Source organism: Delphinapterus leucas, chromosome 2 (assembly GCF_059928025.1).
Source record: "Delphinapterus leucas isolate spDelLeu-1000000601 "Yukka" chromosome 2, BTC_Dleu_Yukka2, whole genome shotgun sequence".
In the NCBI taxonomy this organism is placed as follows: domain Eukaryota; kingdom Metazoa; phylum Chordata; class Mammalia; order Artiodactyla; family Monodontidae; genus Delphinapterus; species Delphinapterus leucas.
The window spans coordinates 81,957,926-81,980,637 of NC_143130.1; the positions used below are offsets into that span (position 1 = coordinate 81,957,926).

The following is a 22,712-nucleotide window of genomic DNA, read 5'->3' on the forward strand; positions in this document are numbered from 1 at the left end:
TAACAATAAAACCAGGTTAATTCTTCAGGTCATGACAAGGTTACCAGCATCTTCTCTTTGAAGTGTGATTTGCCCTTCTTTTTTTTTCTCTGAAAGAACATTAATTGAGTAATTTATTTAGTTGATGTTGTGATTTGCCCTTCTAAAATGTTTTAAAGGCATATGACTCTAAGACCATCTCTCTCTTAAGATACTCTCTTCAAGGAGCTACTTTTGACAGTACTTAGAACATACTTCATTTTAGCCTTTTTATGACCTAAATGAACATGGTTTTTGTTTAATAAACGAACTGCTTAGTATAGTGCCTAGAACATAATAAACTCAGAATAATTTTGAGCTATTATAGATAGTAAAAACCAACCAACATTATTTGGTCAAATATATTAATTAGATTATTGATGGGGTAAATTATATTTATGATAGTCTTTTTAGATTATAGCTAAAAGAGGAAAAAGACCTGAACAAATTGGTAAAATATTCCTTTGGGAAGGTAAGCCTTCAGTTTCATTTGAAGGTGAGAGTTCATGCTATATTTCAAGAAATGATCAGTCAATAAATGGAGGTAAAACTTCAAATATTCTGATAATTGTGTAAAGGAAGGAAAGTTTGCCTAAAGTATGTGAGTTTTCAAATTAATTTGCTTTAAGTATCTTCCAGGAGAATAGATTGTTCAAACTGTTATCTGAAATGGAGTCTTTCTTTTTGGAAAAATTACAGAGTAAGTTTATTTTTTATACTTTAGGATAGCATATTCCAAATATACTACTTTATTTAGTGTATCTCACAAAATAGTTAAATTAATACTTTACAGTCCATACGCTAATGCTTTTTTTTATTGTTCTTACGTATCCTAGTTCTAAATATACTATAAATTGGTGAATAATTCTGTGTTCATCCTATCTGTGCCTTTGATTTTATACACTTCAGCTTTTTTAGTCCATGTTAAAGAAACATTACTGTGTAGTCATCTTTAGCTACATTTTCTCTATGGAACTGATTACTGTGGGCGAGAGGTTCTCCAAATGTGGTTCCATCAAAATACAAACATGCTATATTATGATCCTGTCTTTAAAAAGTAACCTTTGCCCCCATATCTGTTTCCAGCTATCATCCCATTTCTCTGTTCAGTATACAGCAAAACTAATAAAATGTAGTTTTTACTTCTTGCAGCCTTTAAAAAATATATACACATAAAGAACTGCTTTTATTGAAAACAATACAACATGAATCATAATGTTCAGCATTAAAAATGTTTCCACTAATGGAACATTTGAAATTAACATTGCATTAGAGGGGAGGGATAAATCAGGAGCTTGGGATGAACATACACACACTACTCTATAAAGATAGATAACCAACAAGGACATATTGTACAGCGCAGAGAACTCAATATTCTGTGATAACCTATAAGAGAAAAGAATCTAAAAAAGAATGAATATATGTATATGCATAACTGAATCACTTTGCTGTACACCTGAAACCAACACAACACTGTAAATCAACCATACACCAATAAAATTAAGATTTAAAAAAAAAACACTGCGTTAGAAAATTACAGAATATGGTCACCATGCCTATGAAGACTACAGTCAATTTGTCAACAAAACAGTTAAGCTTTGTTTACTGTTCTTCTCCCCCATATGTTTGTGGTTATTAAGACCATTTACGTTAAAAATGGATCAAGGTTTAGTGTCGGTTCTATAGATATGATGAGTATTTATCCCAGGTTTCCTGGGACACCCCTGGTTGCAAATGACTGTATCCTGGTTTGGGGATGGGAGGATGTGGTCCACACTGTTGGCTTTGTGTGGTGAGGGTCTCCTGATCAAGGTGTGAAGGGGTTAGAATGGATCATTTGGATAACATCTGAGACAGCAACAGAACAAAAGGGTACAAGAATGAGAAAGCTGTTTCAGCGAAACTGGAGGCCCTTGAAGAAGCAGGCAAAGGTGTCAGGCAAGCATGAGGCCAGGATGTGTCTGGGTGAAACAGCTTGAGGGTAGATCAGGCAACCGTCTTGGAAGAGGAAGTTGGTTTTCTTGACTCAGCAGCTTAGTCACCTTCCGGCATCATCAGTGTCAAATACTCTTTAGCCTTCAGGGCCTGGCCACGGGCTTCTGAGGTGGTTTCATCACCTTGGAAGGCGGGGATTTTAGAAGGGTGGGCCTACAGGTTCATTTGTGGGAGAAACCTTCATTCCTTCTTCATGTGAATCCATTCAAGGGCTTCCTCTGTGCCTGGCAGCCTGTGAGAAACTGGGCAGGACCCAGAAATGGCCAAAACCCAAATCTTGGCCTTTGAGGAGTTTTCAGTCCAGTGTGGGGGACAGGCCTATAGAGTAGTAAAATCCCACCTTATCAAGGATTCCTAGCTAGATAGAACCAAACACTGAGGGGCATAGAGAGGAGAGAGCCACTAACCACGGGATAGCTGGTGTGACTCAGGCCGGCCATCATGTAGTGGGCCTCACGCAGTCCTTTCTAAGTCCTTTTCCCCCTCAGTGGGTGAGTACAGGGAATAACAAGAATTGTTCCTCCTGGGGCTGTATAAGTACTTCTGAGAAGCCCCCTTATCCTTCCAGGCTCCTGTTGATCCTTTTCCTATTTTCTTCCCTTTAAGGACCTGTCAGAGTCCAGGCAGGAAACAGAGAGTGCACTCAGCTGCGGCGTTTAAAAGGCTTTTTAGTGAAGTGACTATTTACAGAGGTTTGGGTAGCTTCCCAGAAGTAGTAAGAGATGTTGTGCCCCCAGCAGCTGCCCATAAAGGGAAGCCTCTCGCCCACGTGCCCTGCAGAGACAGGGGAAGAGGTGGTGGTGGCGGCATCCAGGTGAAAGCCAGCATCCTGGGAGAGGGGCTGCTGGACAGGAGCTGCTTGCCCACAGGGCACCATGCCAGGCATTGAGGAATTAAGGATCAACCAGCCAGACCTGGCCCTCACCTTTATGGAGCTTATGGTCAAAGCAGACTGTCCTGCAGGCCCCAGGGCTCTGGTGATATCCGATCTCTCTCCCTCATTCCTTATTGGCCACGCCCTCTTCTTACCCCACGTGCTCTAGGGCCTAGGGGGATACCAGCTGCAGGGCCAGGTGGTATACATATAGACATATATAAATATTTACATGCTAATAACATGCAAATAAAATATTTACATAAATAAAATTTATGTGCCATAAATGTTATACATATATGGACATAAGTATTTACATATAAATATGTACACGTATTTTACATTTACATATTTACACATGTATATTTATATGTCTATGTTATACATACATACATGTATAACATAAACATATAAACATTTATGTTCTATAACATTTATATATAAATATGTATACATATTTATACATATGTCTTTTGGTCTGTTTTCCCCTACTAGAATTTATTAGAATCTAACCTCCATGAAGGCAAGCTCTTAGTGCCTAGAATAGTCCCTGGACTTTGATAGGCACTGAATGACTACATAATTGCATTCCAGACAATATGCTTGATTCCAAGATACTCATCCTTCCTAAGAATTTTAGCAAGAACAACAAAACAAAAGGCCTAACCACCTGTCATAGTAAGGAACTTTAGGTTAACCTCCAGATTCTACATATTAAAAAGTTGACTTCACTTTCTACAAATCAAGCACCTACAGTGAAGGGGGAAAAGGGTTTGTATACTTTATGCAGAGAAAAATCTGGTAAACTCAAATTCTGTTGCATCATTTACCTGGAAATCTTGTGCAGTGCCTTGATTTTTGATGTTTTAGAGGAAGTGAACAAAACTAATTCTTTTTTCTTTCTTGTGCCAAATATCATATTTTGGGATATTTGAAAGAATTTCATCAGGCTGCAGAGTCTGAGCTGTTTCCTCACATCAAGCCATTTTTGTATATAGAAGATTCAACTTTTCTGGTCCCCTAGTGACTCACAAGATTACTTTTTCTAATTGATGTTAATATCCTGAACCTGAAACCAACAGGGAAAAATAAGAACAGTGATTTTTTTTTTTTCCAGTAAAGGTACTCAGATCCAACTGAACAGGAGGTTTCAACAGATGGCAGCTGAAATAAATCTCTCTATATAGTGGAATTACAGAGTTTAAAGAATTGTATAGCCCATAATCTACCACTGCTCATGCTCTATGTTAAAGATGTAGCAAAGTAATTACATTTGGGGAATTCCCTGGTGGTCCGGTGGTTAGGACTCCTCACTTTCACGTCCTGGGTTCAATCCCTGGCCGGGGAACTAAGATCCCTCAAGCTGCATGATGAGGCCAAAAAAAAAAAAAAAAGTAATTGCACTTGTAAAAATGTGCAACATTGTCTCACATTTTCATTCTTGTATAAGTAAGGTTTCTTCTGCCTGGATGGACCTTTCCTTTGGTTTGGCTTTACCTTCTCCAGAATGTTTCTTCTGATCTTGGTCTCAATTTAAGCAATTCTCTGTGTCTGAAAGAACTTTTACATAGTTTACATTACATAAATTATCATGTATTGTTAATTTGCTACTCTCATTCCCCCCAAATATTGTTTATTGAAACAATAAAAGACACTTTTCTATTTCTGTGTTCCATTTGCATTGTATAGCACCTGCCATAAGTAGGTGTTCAATAAATATTTGCTAAATGAATGAATGAATAACAAGTCCTCTCTTCTACCAGTTTAGCAGTGTGAACTAACATTCCCCAGGTTCTAAGCTATTAGTTGAAATAACAGAAAAGTAGGAAATTACTCATCAGAATCTTCCTTAATTCAGTTTTCAAAATTACAGTTCCTGTGTTCCTTTGTCTTGATAAATATACTCAGTAGACAGTTGAGATCCTGAAAGCCTTTTGAAGCTTTTGGACTACATGAACTAAATAAAGCTAGGTATAATAAAATGCTTTCTACCTTTTATTCTATTTTGAACACATTTTTATTTAAGAAGTCACTGTCATTCAGTTATCAGTTGAAATGCTTTATTTCTTAAAGGTATTTTTAAAAAATTAATTCAAATCTTTTTATATTTCAAATTAGCTATCCTAGACTTAGATTTAAAACTCATTTTTGCCGAGTATATTTTCTCTTTATTTAAGAGTAATATATTTTCATAGAGTGTGTTGAAAATTAGGAAAATCAAGGGTTCTTGTTCTGTCAGGTGCAGTGTTTAGAGTGTTATTTTGATAAAATCCAGTAGCTCTGATATTGCTTGAAAATACTTGGTCCTTTGGAGTATAATAGCAGGGGAAAAACTGTGGCATGGGTAAAAATTCACCATAATTACTTGAATTGGTTTTATACATAATCATCTTAGGTTTTGATAGTGAGGTAGCTGTATGGAGTGTCTTTGGGTCCAACATACATGAAAACACAGGATTGCCAGGGTTCACACAAGGAGGCAGTTGTTCAGGTTTCATTTCTGTTTCTGAATTTGAAGCTGAAGTACTTTTCTTATCCTAAAAGATAAATGCATAAAATAATTCTCAATTATAAAGTTCTGAAAAAAACAGAATTATTTAAACTTAGCCCTAAGCCTTTCTTACCCCACTACTCACAAAAAGTGACTCGAAAAAGATCAAAGACAAATGTAAGATCTGATACCGTAAAACTCCTAGAAGAAAACACAGGGAAAAAGCTCCTTGGAGTTGGTCTTGGTAATTTTTTGGATATGACAACAAAAGTACAAGCAATAAAAGCAAAAATCAATAAGTGTGACTACATCAAACAAAAAAGCTTCTGTGCAGCACAAGAACAGCAGAAGGAAGAGGCAGCCTTGGAATGGGAGAAAATATTTGCAAACCATACATCAGATAAGGGGTTAATTTCCAAAATATCTTTAGAACTCATACAATTCAATAGCAAAAAACCAAACAATATAATTAAATAATGGGCAGAGGATCTGAACAGACATTTTTCCCCAAGAAGACATACAGATGGCCAACAGGTACATGAAAAGATGTTCAACATCCTTAATCATCAGAGAAATGCAAATCTAAACCACGATGAGATATCAATCCACACCTGAAGCATGGCTATTATAAAGTTAAGAGAGAATAAGAGTTGGCGAAGATGTGGAGAGAAGGGGACCCTCGTGCACTGTTGGTGGGAATGTAAATTGATGCAGCCACTGTGGAAAACAGTATGGAGGTTCCTCAAAAAACTAAAAATACGGGACTTCCCTGGTGGCGCAGTGGTTAAGAATCCGTCTGCCACTGCAGGGGACGTGGGTTCGAGCCCTGGTCTGGAAGATTGCACATGCCGCGGAGCAACGAAGCCCGTGCACCACAACTACTGAGCCTGAGCTCTAGAGCCTGCGAACCCATGTGCCACAACTACTGAAGCCTGAGCACCTACAGCCTGTGCTCCACCACAAGAGAAGCCACCGCAAAGAGAAGCCTGCGCACCACAACTAGAGAAAGCCCGCGCACAGCAACGAAGACCCAACGCAGCCAAAAATAAATAAATAAATTAATAAATTAAAAAACAACCAGAAAAACTAAAAATAGAACTATCATATGATCCAGCAATTCCACTTCTGGGTATATATCTGAAGGAAATGAAATCATATCTTGAAGAGATATCTGTACTCCCATTTTCACTGCAGCATTCACAATAGCTAAGACATGGAAACAACCTAAGTATTCATCAACAGATGAATGGGTGAAATTTTGGTATATACACACAAACGCACAACGAAATATTATCAGCCATAAAAAAGGAAGGGATCCTGCCATTTGCAGCAATATCGATGGACCTTGAGAGCATTATGCTAAGTGAAGTTAAGTCAGAGAAAGACAAATACAGTATGATCTCACATATATGTGGAATCTAAAAAAAAAAAAGAAAAAAGTCAAACTCAGAGCAGAATGGTGGTTGCCAGGGGCTGGGGATGGGGGAAATAGAGAGATGTTGGTCAAAGGGTACAAACTTCCAGTTATAAGAAGAGTAAGTTCTAGGGATCTAATGTACAGTATGGTGACTACAGTTAACAATACTGTATTATATAATTGAAAGTTGCTAAAAGAGTAGATGTTCTCACCATACCCACACACACAAATTTGTAATTATGTGAGGTGATGGACATATTAACTAATCTTATTGTTAATCATTTCACAGTATATATGTATATGAAAGCATCATGTTGTACCTTAAACTTACACAATTTTATATGTCAATTATACCTCAATAAAGCTGGAAAAACAATAGAGAAGAAAACAAAAACTTAGCCCCATCTACTCTCCTTTTGGGAGTCATTTTCTCTGGAGGACATTGAAGAGTACCCATTCAATTATATATATCTGTACAGAGCAAACTTGTCAAAAGTATGTACAAGGTAGCTTTTTAAAATCCTGTACTAGAACTATGAGAATTTATAAAAACGTGTAACTTATAGAGTAAGACTGCAATAGGTCATAGTTCGAAGAGGACGTACAGCTTAATTTCAGAGTGAAAAGGGAACAAGATAAACATTCAGGGATCTTACCCTTGTGGGGGATAGCCATTAAGCAAATAATTATACAACTGACTAATTGTGGTAAGTGCTATGAAGAAAAAAAATTCAGGATATTTATGAAGACATATAGGTGGTTCTAACCTAGTGTGAGGGCCTAGGAAGGCCATTCTGGTGAAGTGTCGCTGAATCTTAAGACTGGAAGGCAAGCGAAGGAAAAGATAGAGGAGGGCACAAAGAAAAAGCATGGCCAAAGTGGAGTAAGTTAGAGTGAAAATGGCTGCAGATGAGAATAGAGGGGCAGGAGCCAGATCCTGAAGGGTCTGGTTGGCTATGTGAAAAGTTTAGATCTTTATGGTAAAAGCAATGGAAAGCTATTGAAGCGTTTTAAGAAGCATGTCATGATGTAATATGCTTTTTAGTAAGACTACTTTGGCTGCCGTCAGAGACTTGAATGGATGTGGAGAGGAGCTTCAGTGTTCCATGTGACTGACGATGATGATTTATAGAAGAATGGTGGTATAGAGAGACTAGTAAATAAATTTGAGACACATTTTGGAAGTAGAATTCATTGGACCTGGTGATTGATTGGATGTGGATAGTGAGGAAGAGGGACAGATCAAGAAAGACTCCCACATTTCTGGACAAACATTTGGGTAGATGGTGGTGCCATTTACTACAATTTAATATGTAATTAACATATATAATAAATTTAATAAAGATTTAAAATATACGTAACTTAGCTATTTGGGGAGGGAGGGAGCAAGATATTAAAAAGAATGGGTACAAAAGTGCATATTGCTTTCTAGCAATGCATATAACATGCCTATCCTTAGTAAAGTCAGGTCTATAAAAAACATCAAGCTTCAATAATGAAGGTGAAAGAATTCAAATGGAACAGACTATATGGACCTTGTTTATCACTCATTCAACAAATACTGAGTACCCACCGTGTACCAGGCATTGTTAGATGATGGAAAAATAGTGATCAACAATCTAAAGTTCCTAGAACTTATATTTTATTACCTAGAAGACAAGCACATAGGAAACCAGCTCAATAATGTTGGGAAACTGGTTATTTAAAAAAAATGTCAGTCTTCACCTTCAAATATTAGGTGTCACCAGTTCTGGGTTCTGATGTTGCCAGTGATAATAGCTGCGTGACTTTGATAAAATTATTTTGCAAGGATTCAAATTCCTTGTCTATAAATATAAAACAAAGGAGATGGATTAGTTTTTTTTCTTTTTCTAATCTGAGGATATAAGGGCTCTCCAAATGTAGCAATAGGAAAGTGATTTTCAGTTATTTGAAAAACATGAAGGAAGTGTATATTTACTTGTGATAAGGCTCTTAAAAATGATTCTGTGGTGTCCATGTAGGCAAAAAAATTTGGTAGTTAAAAAACCCTCCAAATTTGGCAACTTCTGGAATACTTAAGATCTAAGTCCTTCCAGATCAGAAATTATATTATTATATTTAACCTCATAGAGATTGGCAGGGTACTGTAACTCTGACTTTTTAAGGCTGCATTAAATAGAAGGTTGTTTATATGCATTAAAATTCTTTTGCTTTGAAGACTCTATAGTAGATGCTTGTGATTCATGAGGCTGAGACCCTTTAAGAATTCTAAATCCTTAAAACTAGCAAGCATATAATCTCAGTTTCTCCAACTCTAAAATGGAGGAAAGAATATTGACCAAGTTGCTGTGTCACGCTTAAGTGAGGATCAAATCTGGGTCAGATTAGTTCGGTTCCTCTTAGACTAACCCAACTCACTCTGAATTCTTGGGTTATTCTACTTAATGTCTCTGCAAAGTTAAGTTCCGCACTGTCAGGAACCTATTTGTTTTGAAATCTTGAGTTCAAACCTGCAAATGTGAAGTATTTACTCCACTTTCTTTTCTTTTGTTCAGATTTGAAGAAGTATAATAGAGTGTTGGAGGAGTAGCACAGGCAAGAACTTTGTGGCCTAGATTCCAATCCTTTATCATCACTGCACCTTTGTTTTTATATTGTCTGTAAAACTGGGAAAAAAGGGGGAAAAAAAAAAACAACCTGCCATAGTTCCTGTGGTTGTGGAAATGAAAGAAAATCGGATGTAAATGATACGCTGCTATATAAATGGAACCAATTTTTAACATTTTCTTTTTTGCAGGTATACTTCAATGCATATGCATGATCTTCCAGAATTCAGTTCTGAAATATACAGGTTAAGAAAACTTTACAGTAGTGTGCTACCATTTACTAACATTCATTATCTTGTAGGAAGCTGGCAAAGCTGGAAGTAGAACTCATCAGATCTTGCTGTTTATTGTTTTTTGACACTGCTTATTAATTTGTTTTAAATATCAAGAGCACAGACATTGGAGAATAGTAAGTCACCAGAATCCTACGGTATCACAACAGGTCAGCTTTTCTCAAAATGTCTAGGTTCTCTCAGCACATGGAAGGCTTCTTAGGTGGAAGGTGCTGCCCTGTGACTTGTGAGAAAAAGTACCAACCCTAATTTACTTTATGGACACCAGTCAGGTTGCCCAGGGCAACCTCAGTCCCAGAGGTTGTGACTTTCAAATCACCTTCTGCAACTGGCTGTAAAATTCTGATCAACTTTGAATCAAAATGGAATACAGAAAACAGAATCTAGTCAAAATAGAAGACAAATTAGCTGAAAAATTTTGTTGGCATAATCCGTACCACACAATCTGTAAAAGTTAGTGTCTACCGAAATCTTTTAGACCTCCAGGACAATTCACAAATGTTTACGGACTTGGAAACAAAAATACCCCTTGCTTTTACTTTATGTCCTAGGCCCTCACTGCAACTTTCTTATTTGGGTTTCAACCTCTTCAAATCTGGTATTCTTAAAATGTAGAGTTCAAAACAGATACAATCAAAAACAAAACCGCCTAATATAAAGAATAATAAAAAGATTACTTTAAATTCTCTGCTAGGTTATACATTGGGTCAGCAACTGTTACTGAAGAAGAAGGTTAATGAAAATTATAAATGAATCTTTTAAAATCGATTAAGTCTAAAATTAGACTGTGCAAGTGCCTTGAAAATCTACAAATAGATGGTATTCCTTACTAATTTAATTTTCAGGCTCTCCTAGAATTAGAGAAAACCAGGCCACTTTGACTTTTCCAAGTCTTTTGTTATAAACACACACACATTTTTATAAAGATAAAAAGCTACTGAAATAATAAAAATGTCCATTATAGAAGCTGTAATTATAAAATTAAAAAAAAATTTTTTTTTTGGTTTTGTGTCACAGTTGATGTTAACTACAGTAACAACAAAAGCAAAAAAACCCTGTAAGTCTAATTTTGAGGCACCCTTTTGTTTCCCCTCAGGCCCACCATCCTCCTTGTTCATGTTTTCCTTAATTTATCTTTTTCTGGCCACAATTAGGTGACAGAGAATTAAACCTTAACTTTCTACTGTTTCCATCAACAGTGAGTATAAATGCACCATATACTTTTTTCCCCTCATATCCTTTTTTGAACAAGACACAATGTAAACAGATGTCAAATTAACAAGGTACGTTTTTCTTGTTCAAAACCATCACGGCATTTTGCAATGGGGCACGAGTTGCATACCATGCCCAATCATCTTTATACCTTCAGAGGCAATTCTGGCTTAATGCAATGCATGTTACATCTGTGTAGCCCAGCGGTTGCCTACAACGGTGGGTTTTTTTTGGAGGGTGGGGTGCCCCAAATTTATAGTAAAGAGTACCGACAGTCAAAAACATCCAGCCCTCTGCGCAAACCCACCCAGTCGCCCTCGGTCATTCTCGATATCTTCTTTATTTTTTTCGGCAAACGCAGTCTTTTCCTGCAGCGGATGGCAAGGCCAGCAAGCGCCGACTTTTACTACACCCAATTAAAGCAGCAAAGAGAAGGCGAACCGTCGGCTGGATGGATACGTGTAAACTAATCGGCCTAATCCCGGGAGCCGTCTTCCAGGGTGGAATCCTTCGGAGAGGCTGTAGCAGGCCGTCTCCACAGTAACCGGCCGCGGCGCCTCTGCAGTGCCGGGGCCCGGATGTTGTGAGGATCACGGCCGCGGGGCCCAGCTTCCGGCAGCCTGCCGGCGGCGGGTTCCGCTCCTCTTCGGGAGTCGTAGTTCTTCCCTCCGCCGCCGCCCGGTATAAGGCGCGGGCGGGACTACGAGTCCCGGCATGCGCCGCGGCGCCCCGCCGCCCTCCGCCTTTCGGCTGCGGTCGCCTGCGAGCAGGTTGTTGTTTTTATGAGAGGCGTCACTGCTCTCGGAGCTGTGACCGCCGCCACCGCGACAGCTAACGCCGTCGGGCGGAGGTGGCGCTGCTCCTTCAGGTACGGCCCTGGGCGAGTTTGGACCCCAGGAGGGGAGTCCGGGCCGACTGTCGGGGTCCTGGCTCAGCCGCCTGGTGGAGGCGGTCGCGGGGTTTCCGCTGAAGGGGGGCTTGATCCTAGGCGCTCGGTGTTTGCGGCCGCCTGGGTGGCCTCCTCGGAAGGCGGGTCTGCATACCCCGTGGCGGAGCCGGTCCGGTGGTCCTGCAGCCACGGTTCCCTGCGTTGCAGACGCGAGCGGTGTGCCGGGAGTGTGGGGGAGCCGACAGCCTAGGGGACGCACCCACCTTCCTCCGCTGGGCTGGCTTAAGGCTCTCCTCGGTCCTGATTGATGAGAATCCATATGGTAAGATGTTATGTGCGTCACCCCGCCGGGTTTTCAGCCGGCCGGTCTTTTTTGGTGACGTTTGAGCCCCGTGATGACAGGAAGAGAAAGATTAAATAATGTGTTTGAGATTTCTACTTGTGAGCCTGGCTGATAATGATCAAATCTCCCTGTCTATCCTGTTCCGCCTCCACCGGTCCCCTTCCTAATCGATAAGCTCTCCGTAGCAGCAGGTCACACCGTGCCTTGTACGCGTTACTGTTTATCTTTATTTAACGAATCAACTTTTTGCCTTTGGGAGCGCCAATTTTAACGAACTCAGCCAATTAGGTACTTTGTTGAGTGGGAGACATTTGCACTCAGTCTGGCTTTATTAAAAAATGGAATGGAGCCTTCTTGTAGCTAGAATAGGTAATTATTTTAGTACTGCGAATCTTAGGAGATTTGCTTCCTCAAATAAGGTCACATCTACTGGACGGTACTTGAAATGTCATTATTAGCGCATCGTATCTTTGGCTTAACGTTTGAATCTTATTAGGCCCCACCTTTCTCAGGGGGGTATTTATCACACCTTGGACGCTAGTGTGAATGGTTTACTATACTTCCCTGAGCTATGGTCATAAAGGGGAAGGGAAGGGAGAAAGTGAGGGTATTATTTTAATAAATAATTTCTAATCCTTTACCCAACCTAAGGATGGGATTCTAATTAAAGAAGCTATTAAAAATCGCTCTCAAATAATATTTGAGGGTGTGGGAAATACTAGTTTTTAAATGAAAGTAGGTTAGAAAGTAGTGTAATACTAATTTTGTTAACTAAACCATAGGACTAGAAGTGATTCAATGTCTATTAGAAACAAGACTCAAAGGAGTGTAATAGTTATAAAGTGATTAGATGGTGAAACTACAGATTATTTTTTTCTTTATACTTTTTGGTATTTTCCAAATTTTCTATAGGAAAAAACCTTCATTTACAGAAAAGGACACAGGTGCAGCAATTCCAGTTATACAGACTCTTTAAAGATTAATTTTAAAAAGCAAATAACAACTAAAAACAACATAGGCAGAGCCCCTGTTACTGCATCCACGGACTCTGTGAATAACAAGTTTAAATGTATGTAAGTTAGTTGTTGAGAAGTGACAAGAAATGCATTGGTTGGACTGGAAAGGAAACAAAAAAATATGACAGTAATTCTTAGCATTTGTACATCTCGTCTTATTTTGATCTGTTTTCCTTTCGTACAGTAAAATCAAGACAAGATTGCTTACTTTTCTTCAATTAAGGGAGTGCAATCTTGATTATTACTCTAACTCAAGGTGACAAAGCATGGGCATATTAATCTGAAAAGATCTGGGATGTAGCAGGATTTTTCATTTATTATTTGTAAACATTTGCCAGTGGAAATAAAGAAGTTAAACATTATTATAAAATGGGGGCTTTAAGCTTGTTTTCATCGATTTATTTCAAGTATCAATACTATGTTTTATATGCCTGATATTTTGGATTATGTTTTTGTTTCATTTTCTCTTATGGATATGTTGGATATGGTTGGGTAAGTAGCATATTTAGCCCACATTTTGTTTTCTGTCATAAAGAAAGGGCCACATTGTTCTTTGATAGGAATAGTCTATGTATTTTTGCAGTTATCAGTCTTGAAAAGATGGGGTTTACCTCAATTCCAGGTGTCCATTAACTCAATAGAATAGCCATTCTGAAGCTTTGTTTTTATTTTTTTGCTTTTTTGTTTTTTAAGCTGTAGAAGTCATACTTTGTTTTCTTAGGTTCTTTTCTTTGGAGCCTTGCTTCTCTCCCCAAATTTCAGTTTCTTTTCAATATTTTCTATTGTTTTATTTTGTGTATTTTGTGCCCTTTGTTGGCTCAATATCTCACTAAAAATTTGGGTTCATTTACAGGGCATAAGAAACATTCATAATTACTTAACATGTTTGATTTACTAACTGGTTCCACAGTATTGTCTAGGTTGTGTAATTGTATTTTTTCTAAGTTAAATATTTAAAAAATTAGGTGAGTTTGAACTGAGAGCTTAGAAGTAGTAGTTTCTGACATGTAAAGAATATGGACACAGTGCAAGGCCTGTTAAGCCCAGGGTATTTTAAAACAGAAAATGCAGACTCATCTAACAATGCAGAACTACTAGAGGCTGAATTGCTTTTGTGTTTGTGAGTGGTTAAGATGAGGAAGTTGCCATATTGTAGGTGATAACTTACATTTTCAAGAATTTTCTTCCTGGGAGTTGTGCAGTTTTTGTTTTGTTTTTAAATTTATTTGTAAAAATTTGTTAAACAGTTTTTAAAGGTTACTTTCTATTTACAATTATTACAAAATATTGGCTCTATTTTCCATGTTGTACAATACATTCTTGAGCCTATCTTACACCCAGTAGTTTGTACCTCCCACTCCCCTACCCTGTGTCGCCCCCCCCCACCCACTAGTTTGTTCCCTATATCTGTAAGTCTGCTTCTTTTTTTGTTATATTCACTGGTTCGTTGTATTGTTTACGTTCCACATATAAGTGATATCTTACCATGTTTGTCTGTCAGTTCTGCAGTTTTGACTAAATTAAAACAGTTAAAAAAAATGAGTTGGTTTAAAAGGTCATGTTCGATGTATTGCACTAGATAAACTTGAAAATAAAAATCTCAGTTTGAGTTCTAAGGTGAAATTTAACTCTGTAATATGGGGAGGATTGCAACTAACTGATAGATTGAGAGGATTTTTTTTTCCAAGGGGTGTTTAAGGTGTGGAAACCTGCTTAAGGGCTTATAGAGTTTTCTGGAGGAAGTATTAGCAAGGAAGTGTTAGTATTAGCAGTAAGTCAGAAATCTAATTTTTCTTCAGTATTTGTCCATAAAGCAGTTTCCTAAAACCTTATTTCTGGTTCATGTTGCCAGCATGATGAAATGTGAAAAAAGCATTGGATTGGGAGTCAGGACGTTTAATGATGTTGACAAATAATTTAACTTATGAGCTTCTATTGTTTCCATTTGTACATAATAAGTAACAGCCATTGCCATACTTCATGGGGTATGTGTGAAGATCAAATCAGATATAAAAAGTCGTATCACTTTGTAAGTGGCAGAGTGATCTACCCATGCAAAGTATTATTGGCCTGCGTAAGTAACATTTACATAAAGCATATTATACATTTGAAGTGTGATGACTTAATGTGATATATATACTTTTGGACTGAGAAGTTTGATGGAAAAAAGTCATATGGGATCTTCATTTGATTTTTTTGATAGTGCTTTTTGCCTTTTACTAGGCTGAAGAGAACCTGGCCCCTTTCCTGACTGTGACTTTGTACTCTGCTGCATTAAAGGTTTGGAAATTGCAGTGTGCTTTTATGGTTCAGCCTTTAATTTTGGTTTTGATTTGTTTTAATTGCATATCTAAAGTATAAAGAAGATCATCCGTGTAACTTAACAGTAGGAAGTGGATGTTGTTTTTAATGTTCTAAAACAGTTCTTTAAGTTGATTTCATGAACAGTGAGTCTACACAGAATGTCAAATTCCAGGTCCTCCCAGAGATACATTACATGTGTAAGCATTTGTCTTTCAGGGAAAGAGATAGTTTAGAGCTTAGACACTCCTTCTGGGGAAGTCAACCCTATCTGTATTACATACAGCATCTGCCCCTTGAGATTAACTTCAAGTTGGGTTGACATATAGAACATTCAAGTAAAAAAGTCTTTTAGAAACTTACAAATCAATTCTGAGGACTTTATGAGAGCAAATATAAGGGAAAGTAAAAGGCAAAGAAATATATCATGGGTTGGTAATGACTGCTTCTATATTTGATTAGTTGATAACTCAAATAACATCTTTACTAACATTTTATCTAATATTACTACTAGAAAGTAACAATGGATGTGTACTTGTCTATTATGTACTTAAAAAAATGGAAAACAGAATAAAAATATATAAAATCCCTTTGTTTTCCATCTCTCTGGCTTTTTTCCCAAATGAAAAGTAGAAGAGAGTTGTAAAAAAAAAAAAATTAGGACAGATTATCCTTTTGTGGAAAGTATGTTTAAGATAAACAAAAAATATAGATATATGATAAATACATATATTTTAACAAGTAAAATCATTAAAAAAATTTTTTTGAGAGTAGAAAAAACAACATCAAGCTAGATCCCATTAGTTTTACTTATCTCTGAAAGGGGAAGAGGAGCCAACAGGGGCTGGCAGTGCCCAAGTGAGGGTCGTATGGCGCCTAGTCAAGCTTCTAGATTTACTACTGGCTCTTTCAGGCTTTTCCAAAATTAAGATGTAACAATCCTGGAAAGTCAGGATTCTTTTCAGAATGGGGAACACCTGGTGAAAAGGTAGTTCCATACTAACAGATATCTTAATTTCCCCCCAGCATTTTGAATTCATATGGTTTACTGCTTTGTTTCAAACTTTTAATCAAAGGTGTAGCTTCTTTTAGATGGAGGCAAAAAGGGATACTTTAATCTTCAAATACGGCAGTAGTTGCTTCTGTTTCCCAATTTGAAGGATGTTACATCGTAAAAGAAATCTTGTGAAGAAATTGACTCACTTCTTGCAGAATTTGTTTTCTAAACCAAAAAGTTAATTTACTGTATGTAACAGTATTGCTGCCTCTTTCTGGTCATGGATAAAGTGAAATTACTACTATTGGAGATTTTTTTTCCAGATACCTATCTTTAGCGATATCGGTGTTTAAATGAAATTCCACTCCATTAAAACTAGGAAAGCCTGTTTGCTATGGAGAGGTTATCTTTGAATCCACTTAGAAGATGCATATAACGAAGAGGCAGGACAGCCATTGGACCCACATCTTGATGCCGTAATTACTACACTGTGGACTCTTCAAATCCCTGGGTTATGCTCTCTCTTCTCTAGCATCAGTTTTCTTCAGTAAACTTCTGATACCTGAGATATAAACGTTTTAATATGATTCCCTTTAGTCCTTTAATTTGTTCTGAAGAGACTGGTCATCCAGAAGATGATTGGATTTTTGTCAGTCATTCATTTACTTAATATTGGGTTTGTCTTTTCATTTAAAAAAATGTATATTTTTTTCCTGCTGATTATGAAGGTAATAAATAGCTCACTGAAATTTAGCAGACATAATACGTGTAATTTTAGTTTTTTTAGATTTGAAAGATACTCTTTAAAGTTTAATTACACTAATGCATATAAATTAATATCAATAGGGTTTATTATACATATCATTTTCTGACTTGCTTTTTTCACAGAATATATTATTGATATCTTTCCATGTCAGGACATGTTGATCTATTTTAAATTTTTAATGGCTGCATTAATAATAGATATTATACATTTTAATTTTAATAAACTCACTCTTGATAGACTTTTCACTTTCTAATTTTGTACTATAAAAATTCAACCATTCTTACACACATGTACATGTATTTTCATATTCATGTGAGTATTTCTACCAGATAAATTCCTAGAAATGAGGTGGATAGGAAATGAAATAGAGATGATAGGTCACAGGGTATCTGCCTGTAAAATTTTGTTATTACAGAATTACTCAAATGATAATAACTATGCATTTTTACTGTTTACAGTACCTATTTTTCTGTATCTAACCTATTAACCTGTTTAATCTTTGTTGATCGTTTAGGCATTAAAATAATCTTGCTACTCTTTGTGTATCTTTCGTAGTAAGGTTGAGCATTTTTTTCCTTATAAGCCATTTTAATATCTTCTATAAATTGCTTACTCATATTCCGTGATAAATTTTCTGTTCAGTTTTTTAACCTTTTTCTTATTTATTGGTGTACTTTAAATGTTTTGAAAACTCTGTTATATATGTCACAGGTATTCTCAGTACATCATTCTTATTTTTATGACTTTTGGCAAACAAGTTTATGATTTTTATATAATAAAAAGCTTTTCCTTTACAATTTCTAGGTTTTGTGTAAAGCTTAGTAAAAAGGTCATCTTTACCCCAGGATTGTAAAACTTTTCTGTTTTGTTTGAGTCTTTTTGTGTGTGTGGTTTTATTTTATATGTTTAAATCTCTGGGCTGTATTTTTACCAGGTGGTCTTAAGGTTTTATGAAGCCTTATCTTAATAATGGCGAACTTTCACAAGGCAAACATGAGAGATGACATCAACTTGAAAGTCTTTTGCAACACCACATTTATGACGTTTAATGGAGAGTATAATTCCTGAGTGATGCAATTTGTCAAAAAACTGATTTTTTCCCCCTTTGGGAGGTAGGAGGGGAAGAACAATGAAATTTACTGTCTTTTTAAATTCAGAAGCGTTTTATGTGGAAACGGCTCTTATCTTTTGCATCTCTTTCATTCTCTACCTTTCACACCAACCATAGAAAGGCTCTGCTGTTTTGAGCATCCAGAATGGCAGCCAGCACTTTAGTTCCATATTCAGAATTGCCTGTCAGATCATTTGTCTCTTGATGCTGTTTGGAAGCAATTTAGTTTGGCCTGGGCTTCGTGAAAATATGTTGCAGGATTTATCTGCTATAACAGTTAAAAAGCCATACAAAAACTTACTCTTTTTCAAATAAAGAGTCTACCTGACCATTCTAGCCAATAAGCCTTGGAATCAACTTCCCTAGGGCAGTCTTTTTTTTTTCCCCCACAGCACAGAGGCCTAGTGGGTACTAGGCACTCCTAGGCTAGGCTTATTTATTGCCAGAGTTTGGGGACTGAAATAAGGTTGACGTTGTAGATGAAAAAAAAAGTATAAGCTGAGCCTTCACTTAAGATGAGACTATTTGGAAAAAAGAAAGCAACACAGTGAAAGGTTCTTCCCCCACCACAATGAACAGGATTGAAGACCCTTTAATTCCCCAAAGAGATACAGTTCTCACCATTTACTCCAGAAGTGTTTGTCACAGTACTTTTTAAAATGTAAATTTGTGCCAAATTACCATAAAGCATAGTGACAGTAACAGTTTTAGATCCTTACTTAGACAGAAAATCTTAGAATTTCTTAAGCTTTTCTGTTTCAACCCCTTCATTGTGGTGCTTAGTGATTTTAGTGGCCCTAGCTGCCTTTTGAAAATAGGCAGGAATAAAAAAAATTCATAATTTTGGTACATTTAAAAGAGGCAAGCTTAAGGGGTGGGGCTAGACCTGAAATTAGACCTGTAGCTCATTACTGTTTCTGATCCTTCAATTCCTGATCTGAGTAAAAATGCTTGTGTGTCCTTTTCTATAGATAAAATAGAATATTAAGCGATTAAAGATGAGAGATTATTATGTATGTATTGTATGACTTCTAACTAGTAGAGAGCAGGTAAAATTTTTGTGCTGTTATAGAGACATTGAAAATTAAATTGAAAATCCTTATCAAAAGCTTTGAACTTAACACTAACTAGTAAAGTAACTTATGGATAAAAGTAATAGAGGCTGCTCTTAGGCAAGCTATGCTAAGAAGTACAGAAGTTATGCTGAGAAATAAGAAATAAATGCGGTACATTCAGGGGAAGGAGAGATCAGTGTGTCAGAAACATGAAGGAAGACTTCATGGAGGAGACTGAGCCTTAAAGATGGAAATCAGAAGAAAGGAAAGGAGGAAAGCATTCCAGGAAGTGTGACTTGAGTAAGTGAAGACATGGAGGTAGGGCTGTGCTCCTCTACTTGTAGCAAGTAGATTACTTTGATCAGATGAAATAGCCCTGGAGGAGAGAACTAATCGATTGCAAGCTAGGCTAGAGCCAGGTAGTGGAAGCATTTGGATATCCCCTTAAGAAGTTTGACTTAATTGTACAGAATACTTATTCTCAAGGTCATGGGGAGACTTTTGCACAGGAAGTTTAAAAAAAAATTTGTAGCATTTGGAATAAGTATTGCATGTAACCTGCAGTCAGTTTCATTGTTGCCTGTATGTAAGTGTTCAGGGTGGTTGTGTGTGTTTAGGGAGGGACCAAGCGAAGAGTTGCAAAATAGCACTGTAAAAAGTGGTGAGTACCATTGTAATTAAAACAGCCTTGTTTTGGTGCTGGAATATAGATCATTGGAACAGAATGGAGACTACAGAAACTGATTCATAAATGTATGGGACTTTTATGTGACAGATTCATAAATGTATGGGACTTTATGTGACAGAGAGTGGCATTTTAAATCATAGAAAAAATATGGAATATTTAATAATTGACATAATTTCTACCTCACACTAAAAGGGAGAATACCCAGATTCACACATTAAATAGCTAAATATAGAAGCCAAAACTGAAAAAGTATTAGTAGAAAATATAGGAGAAATATTTACAATCTTGAGAGTAGGGAAGACTTTCTAAAGCAAGGTGTAAAATATAGGTTATAAAAAACACCTTATTCTCCATCCTCAACATTTGACTGCATAAAATTTAAAGGCTATGATAGAAGATATTTTTTTAAATTAAAGCATGCTAGAAAAAAATACTTGCAGTAGGTTTAGCAGTGAATTCATTCATGACCCAGTTTATGAAGAACTTCTGAAAATCAACAGAGACAGCCCAATAGGAAAGTGAACATGTGAACATTAGATAATTCATGGGAAATGAAATAAGGATAGCCAATAAACATAGGAAAAGATGCACAACCCCACTGAGTCATCTGGGAAATGCAAATTGAAATAGGAGATTTACTGTTTTTTGCTCATGACATGATCAGAAATTAAAGATGGTTGTTACATTTTTGGTGAGGTTGTGGAGAAATCGGTATCTTCTTGTGTTGGTGGGAGGTCTTCCCTAACAACCTTATTTAAAATTCTGATCCCCACCCCCTACTCCCTGCATTCAGTTTTCCCCCTTTTTGCTTTATTTTTCTCCACAGTACTTGCCACCAACTAACTTAACTACATCTTCTGCTTGTTTATTTCTGTGGGGTTGTTATTGGACAAAAAATAGAATATAAGGGACATTTAAAAACTTTTTATTAGTTGGGATCTTGGGTCCTCTTTCCTTTATCCAACAGTCTGGTTTAAAGCAGGCATTTCATATCCTCTTGGGGAGATGAAAGTTCCAGAACCTCTGAAAAGCATGATAGAAGTAGGTTCTTGAAAGCTGTCTAGACTGACTGACTCATCTTTGATCACATTTACAGTACAGCAGCACTTTTGGGACCTTTGGTCACAGCCCATTGGTTGGCTTACCTCGGAATTGTAGACGTGTGGGAGAATAATGCCCCCATTCTTCTTCATCGTGTCTAATTCTAGAAGATACAGTAATGGAAACCGTACCTTTTCCATAGTAAAATGTAGCTACTCAGGAATGATGAGGGGCGCCATCATATCAGCTAATATTCACTCCAGTTGTATTTTATGAGGTAAAATTAATATTGTTGCTCTGTTACTAGTTTTGACAGCTGCCACCTAAAGTGTTTTAAAATTACATCTTTGGTCTGTATCTCTCCCCTAAATTCAGTCTCCAGCTGCCTACTTGACGTTTCAACTTGGATGTGATAATAGCTGTCTCAAATTTAATATGTCCCCAATGAGTTTACCAATTTTCCTTTCATAACCTGATGCTTTTGCAGTCTTCCAGTCTTAATGGCCATTCCATTCTTGTATTTACTTGGGACAGGGGTCATCCCTCATACCTCGTATTCAGTACGTCAGGAAGCCCAGTTGGTTATACCTTCAAAATATATATATAATTTGCCCACTTCTTACTGTCTTTGCTACCACCCTGGTCCAAAGCACCATCATCTCACCTGGATTACTGTGGTAGCTTTGCAAATGGTCTTCCTGCTTCTGCCTTTGCCCCCTCACAGTGCTGTCTCAATAGGGCAGCCAGTGTGATCCTCAATTATTCCTTTCCTCAAAATTCTTCTGTGACTTTTAGTTTCATTCAGTAAAAAGTCTTAGGATCTGTAAGGCCCTACATCATTTGTCTCCCACTCCATTATCTCTCTGTCCTCATCTCTTTCCGCTTTCCCGGTAGCCCACTTCTCTCCAACCACACAGGCCTCCTTGCTGTTTCTCATAGATACGGGCTTGGTTCCAACTTTGTACCTACTGTTCCTTTGGTCTGAAACACTCTTTACCCAGTTAACTGCACGATGATTCACTCACTCATTCAAGTCTTTGCTCAAATATACCTTCTTAAGGAAGCTTTCGCTGATCATCCTTTTTGAAGTTAAGCCTCTCCAACCCAGCATTTTCTATTCTCTTTTCCCATGCTTTCTCTGTAGTAGGAAATATACCATCAAATACACTGTGTATTCTACCAGGTAATGTTGTTTATTGGATGACTCCAGTGTGAAAGATGAAGTGCTTAGGAAAATTGAGATGATTTTTTTTTTCCTTTGGCCACACCATGTGGCATGTCGGATCTTAGTTCCCCAACCAGGGGTTGAACCCATGCCCCCTACATGGAAGCATGGAGTCTTAACCACTGGACCGCCAGGGAAGTCCCAGAAAATTGAGATGAATTTAATTCAGACTATTGCAATAGGAATATCTCAATGAACCGAGGAGTTTTATAGAGGCAAGTAAACAAGGGACTCAGAATGGGTGGAAGTGAGTCTTACCTGGGATTTTTTGAGGGCAGGTTGGTCCTTTGCAGTTAGCTATCAGTCAGAACACAAAACAGGATGGGGAAATTTCTCAACCTTCCTTGCTTTCCTGGAGCACAGGGCTCAGATGAAGTTCAACCTAGTCAATT

The 22,712-nt window shown here is 37.3% G+C and overlaps 2 protein-coding genes across 6 annotated transcripts in view; one reads left to right on the plus strand and one right to left on the minus strand.

The window, feature by feature from the left end:
- Positions 1 to 1,185: 1,185 nt before the first annotated feature.
- PIERCE2 (piercer of microtubule wall 2) lies at positions 1,186 to 11,306 on the minus strand. 2 transcript variants are annotated; one of them, XM_022579554.3, is made up of 2 exons: positions 11,196 to 11,306; positions 1,186 to 5,424 (listed from the first exon to the last, which is right to left on the minus strand). In XM_022579554.3, exons 1-2 carry the CDS (start codon positions 11,211 to 11,213, stop codon positions 5,077 to 5,079), a joined length of 366 nt encoding a protein of 121 aa, XP_022435262.3. In that variant the 5' UTR covers positions 11,214 to 11,306; the 3' UTR covers positions 1,186 to 5,076. The 2 variants fall into 2 exon arrangements, with proteins under 2 accessions (XP_022435262.3, XP_089763305.1); XM_089907179.1 differs by lacking the exon at positions 11,196 to 11,306 and adding an exon at positions 11,040 to 11,087.
- Positions 11,307 to 11,652: 346 nt separating this feature from the next.
- CCPG1 (cell cycle progression 1) overlaps positions 11,653 to 22,712 on the plus strand; it is a 38,848-nt gene continuing 27,788 nt past the window's right edge. Inside the window, exons 1-2 of one of the 4 annotated variants that reach the window (XM_022579545.3) lie at positions 11,784 to 12,099; positions 15,360 to 15,416. The gene's annotated coding sequence lies outside the window, so the exon portion shown is untranslated. Of the gene's footprint in view, positions 11,757 to 11,783; positions 12,100 to 15,359; positions 15,417 to 22,712 lie in introns of those variants that run through there. The other 3 variants (XM_022579546.3, XM_022579544.3, XM_022579547.3) reach the window with 3 other exon arrangements.

Bases quoted from the DNA above. Each gene is read 5' to 3' on its own strand.
- PIERCE2 (XM_089907179.1), bottom strand. From the start codon at position 11,072: ATGCATTGCATTAAGCCAGAATTGCCTCTGAAG. The intron at 5,425-11,039 runs GTATAAAGATGA...TTTATCTTTTAG, and splicing joins AGCCAGAATTGCCTCTGAAG to GATAAGAAAAGTACTTCAGC.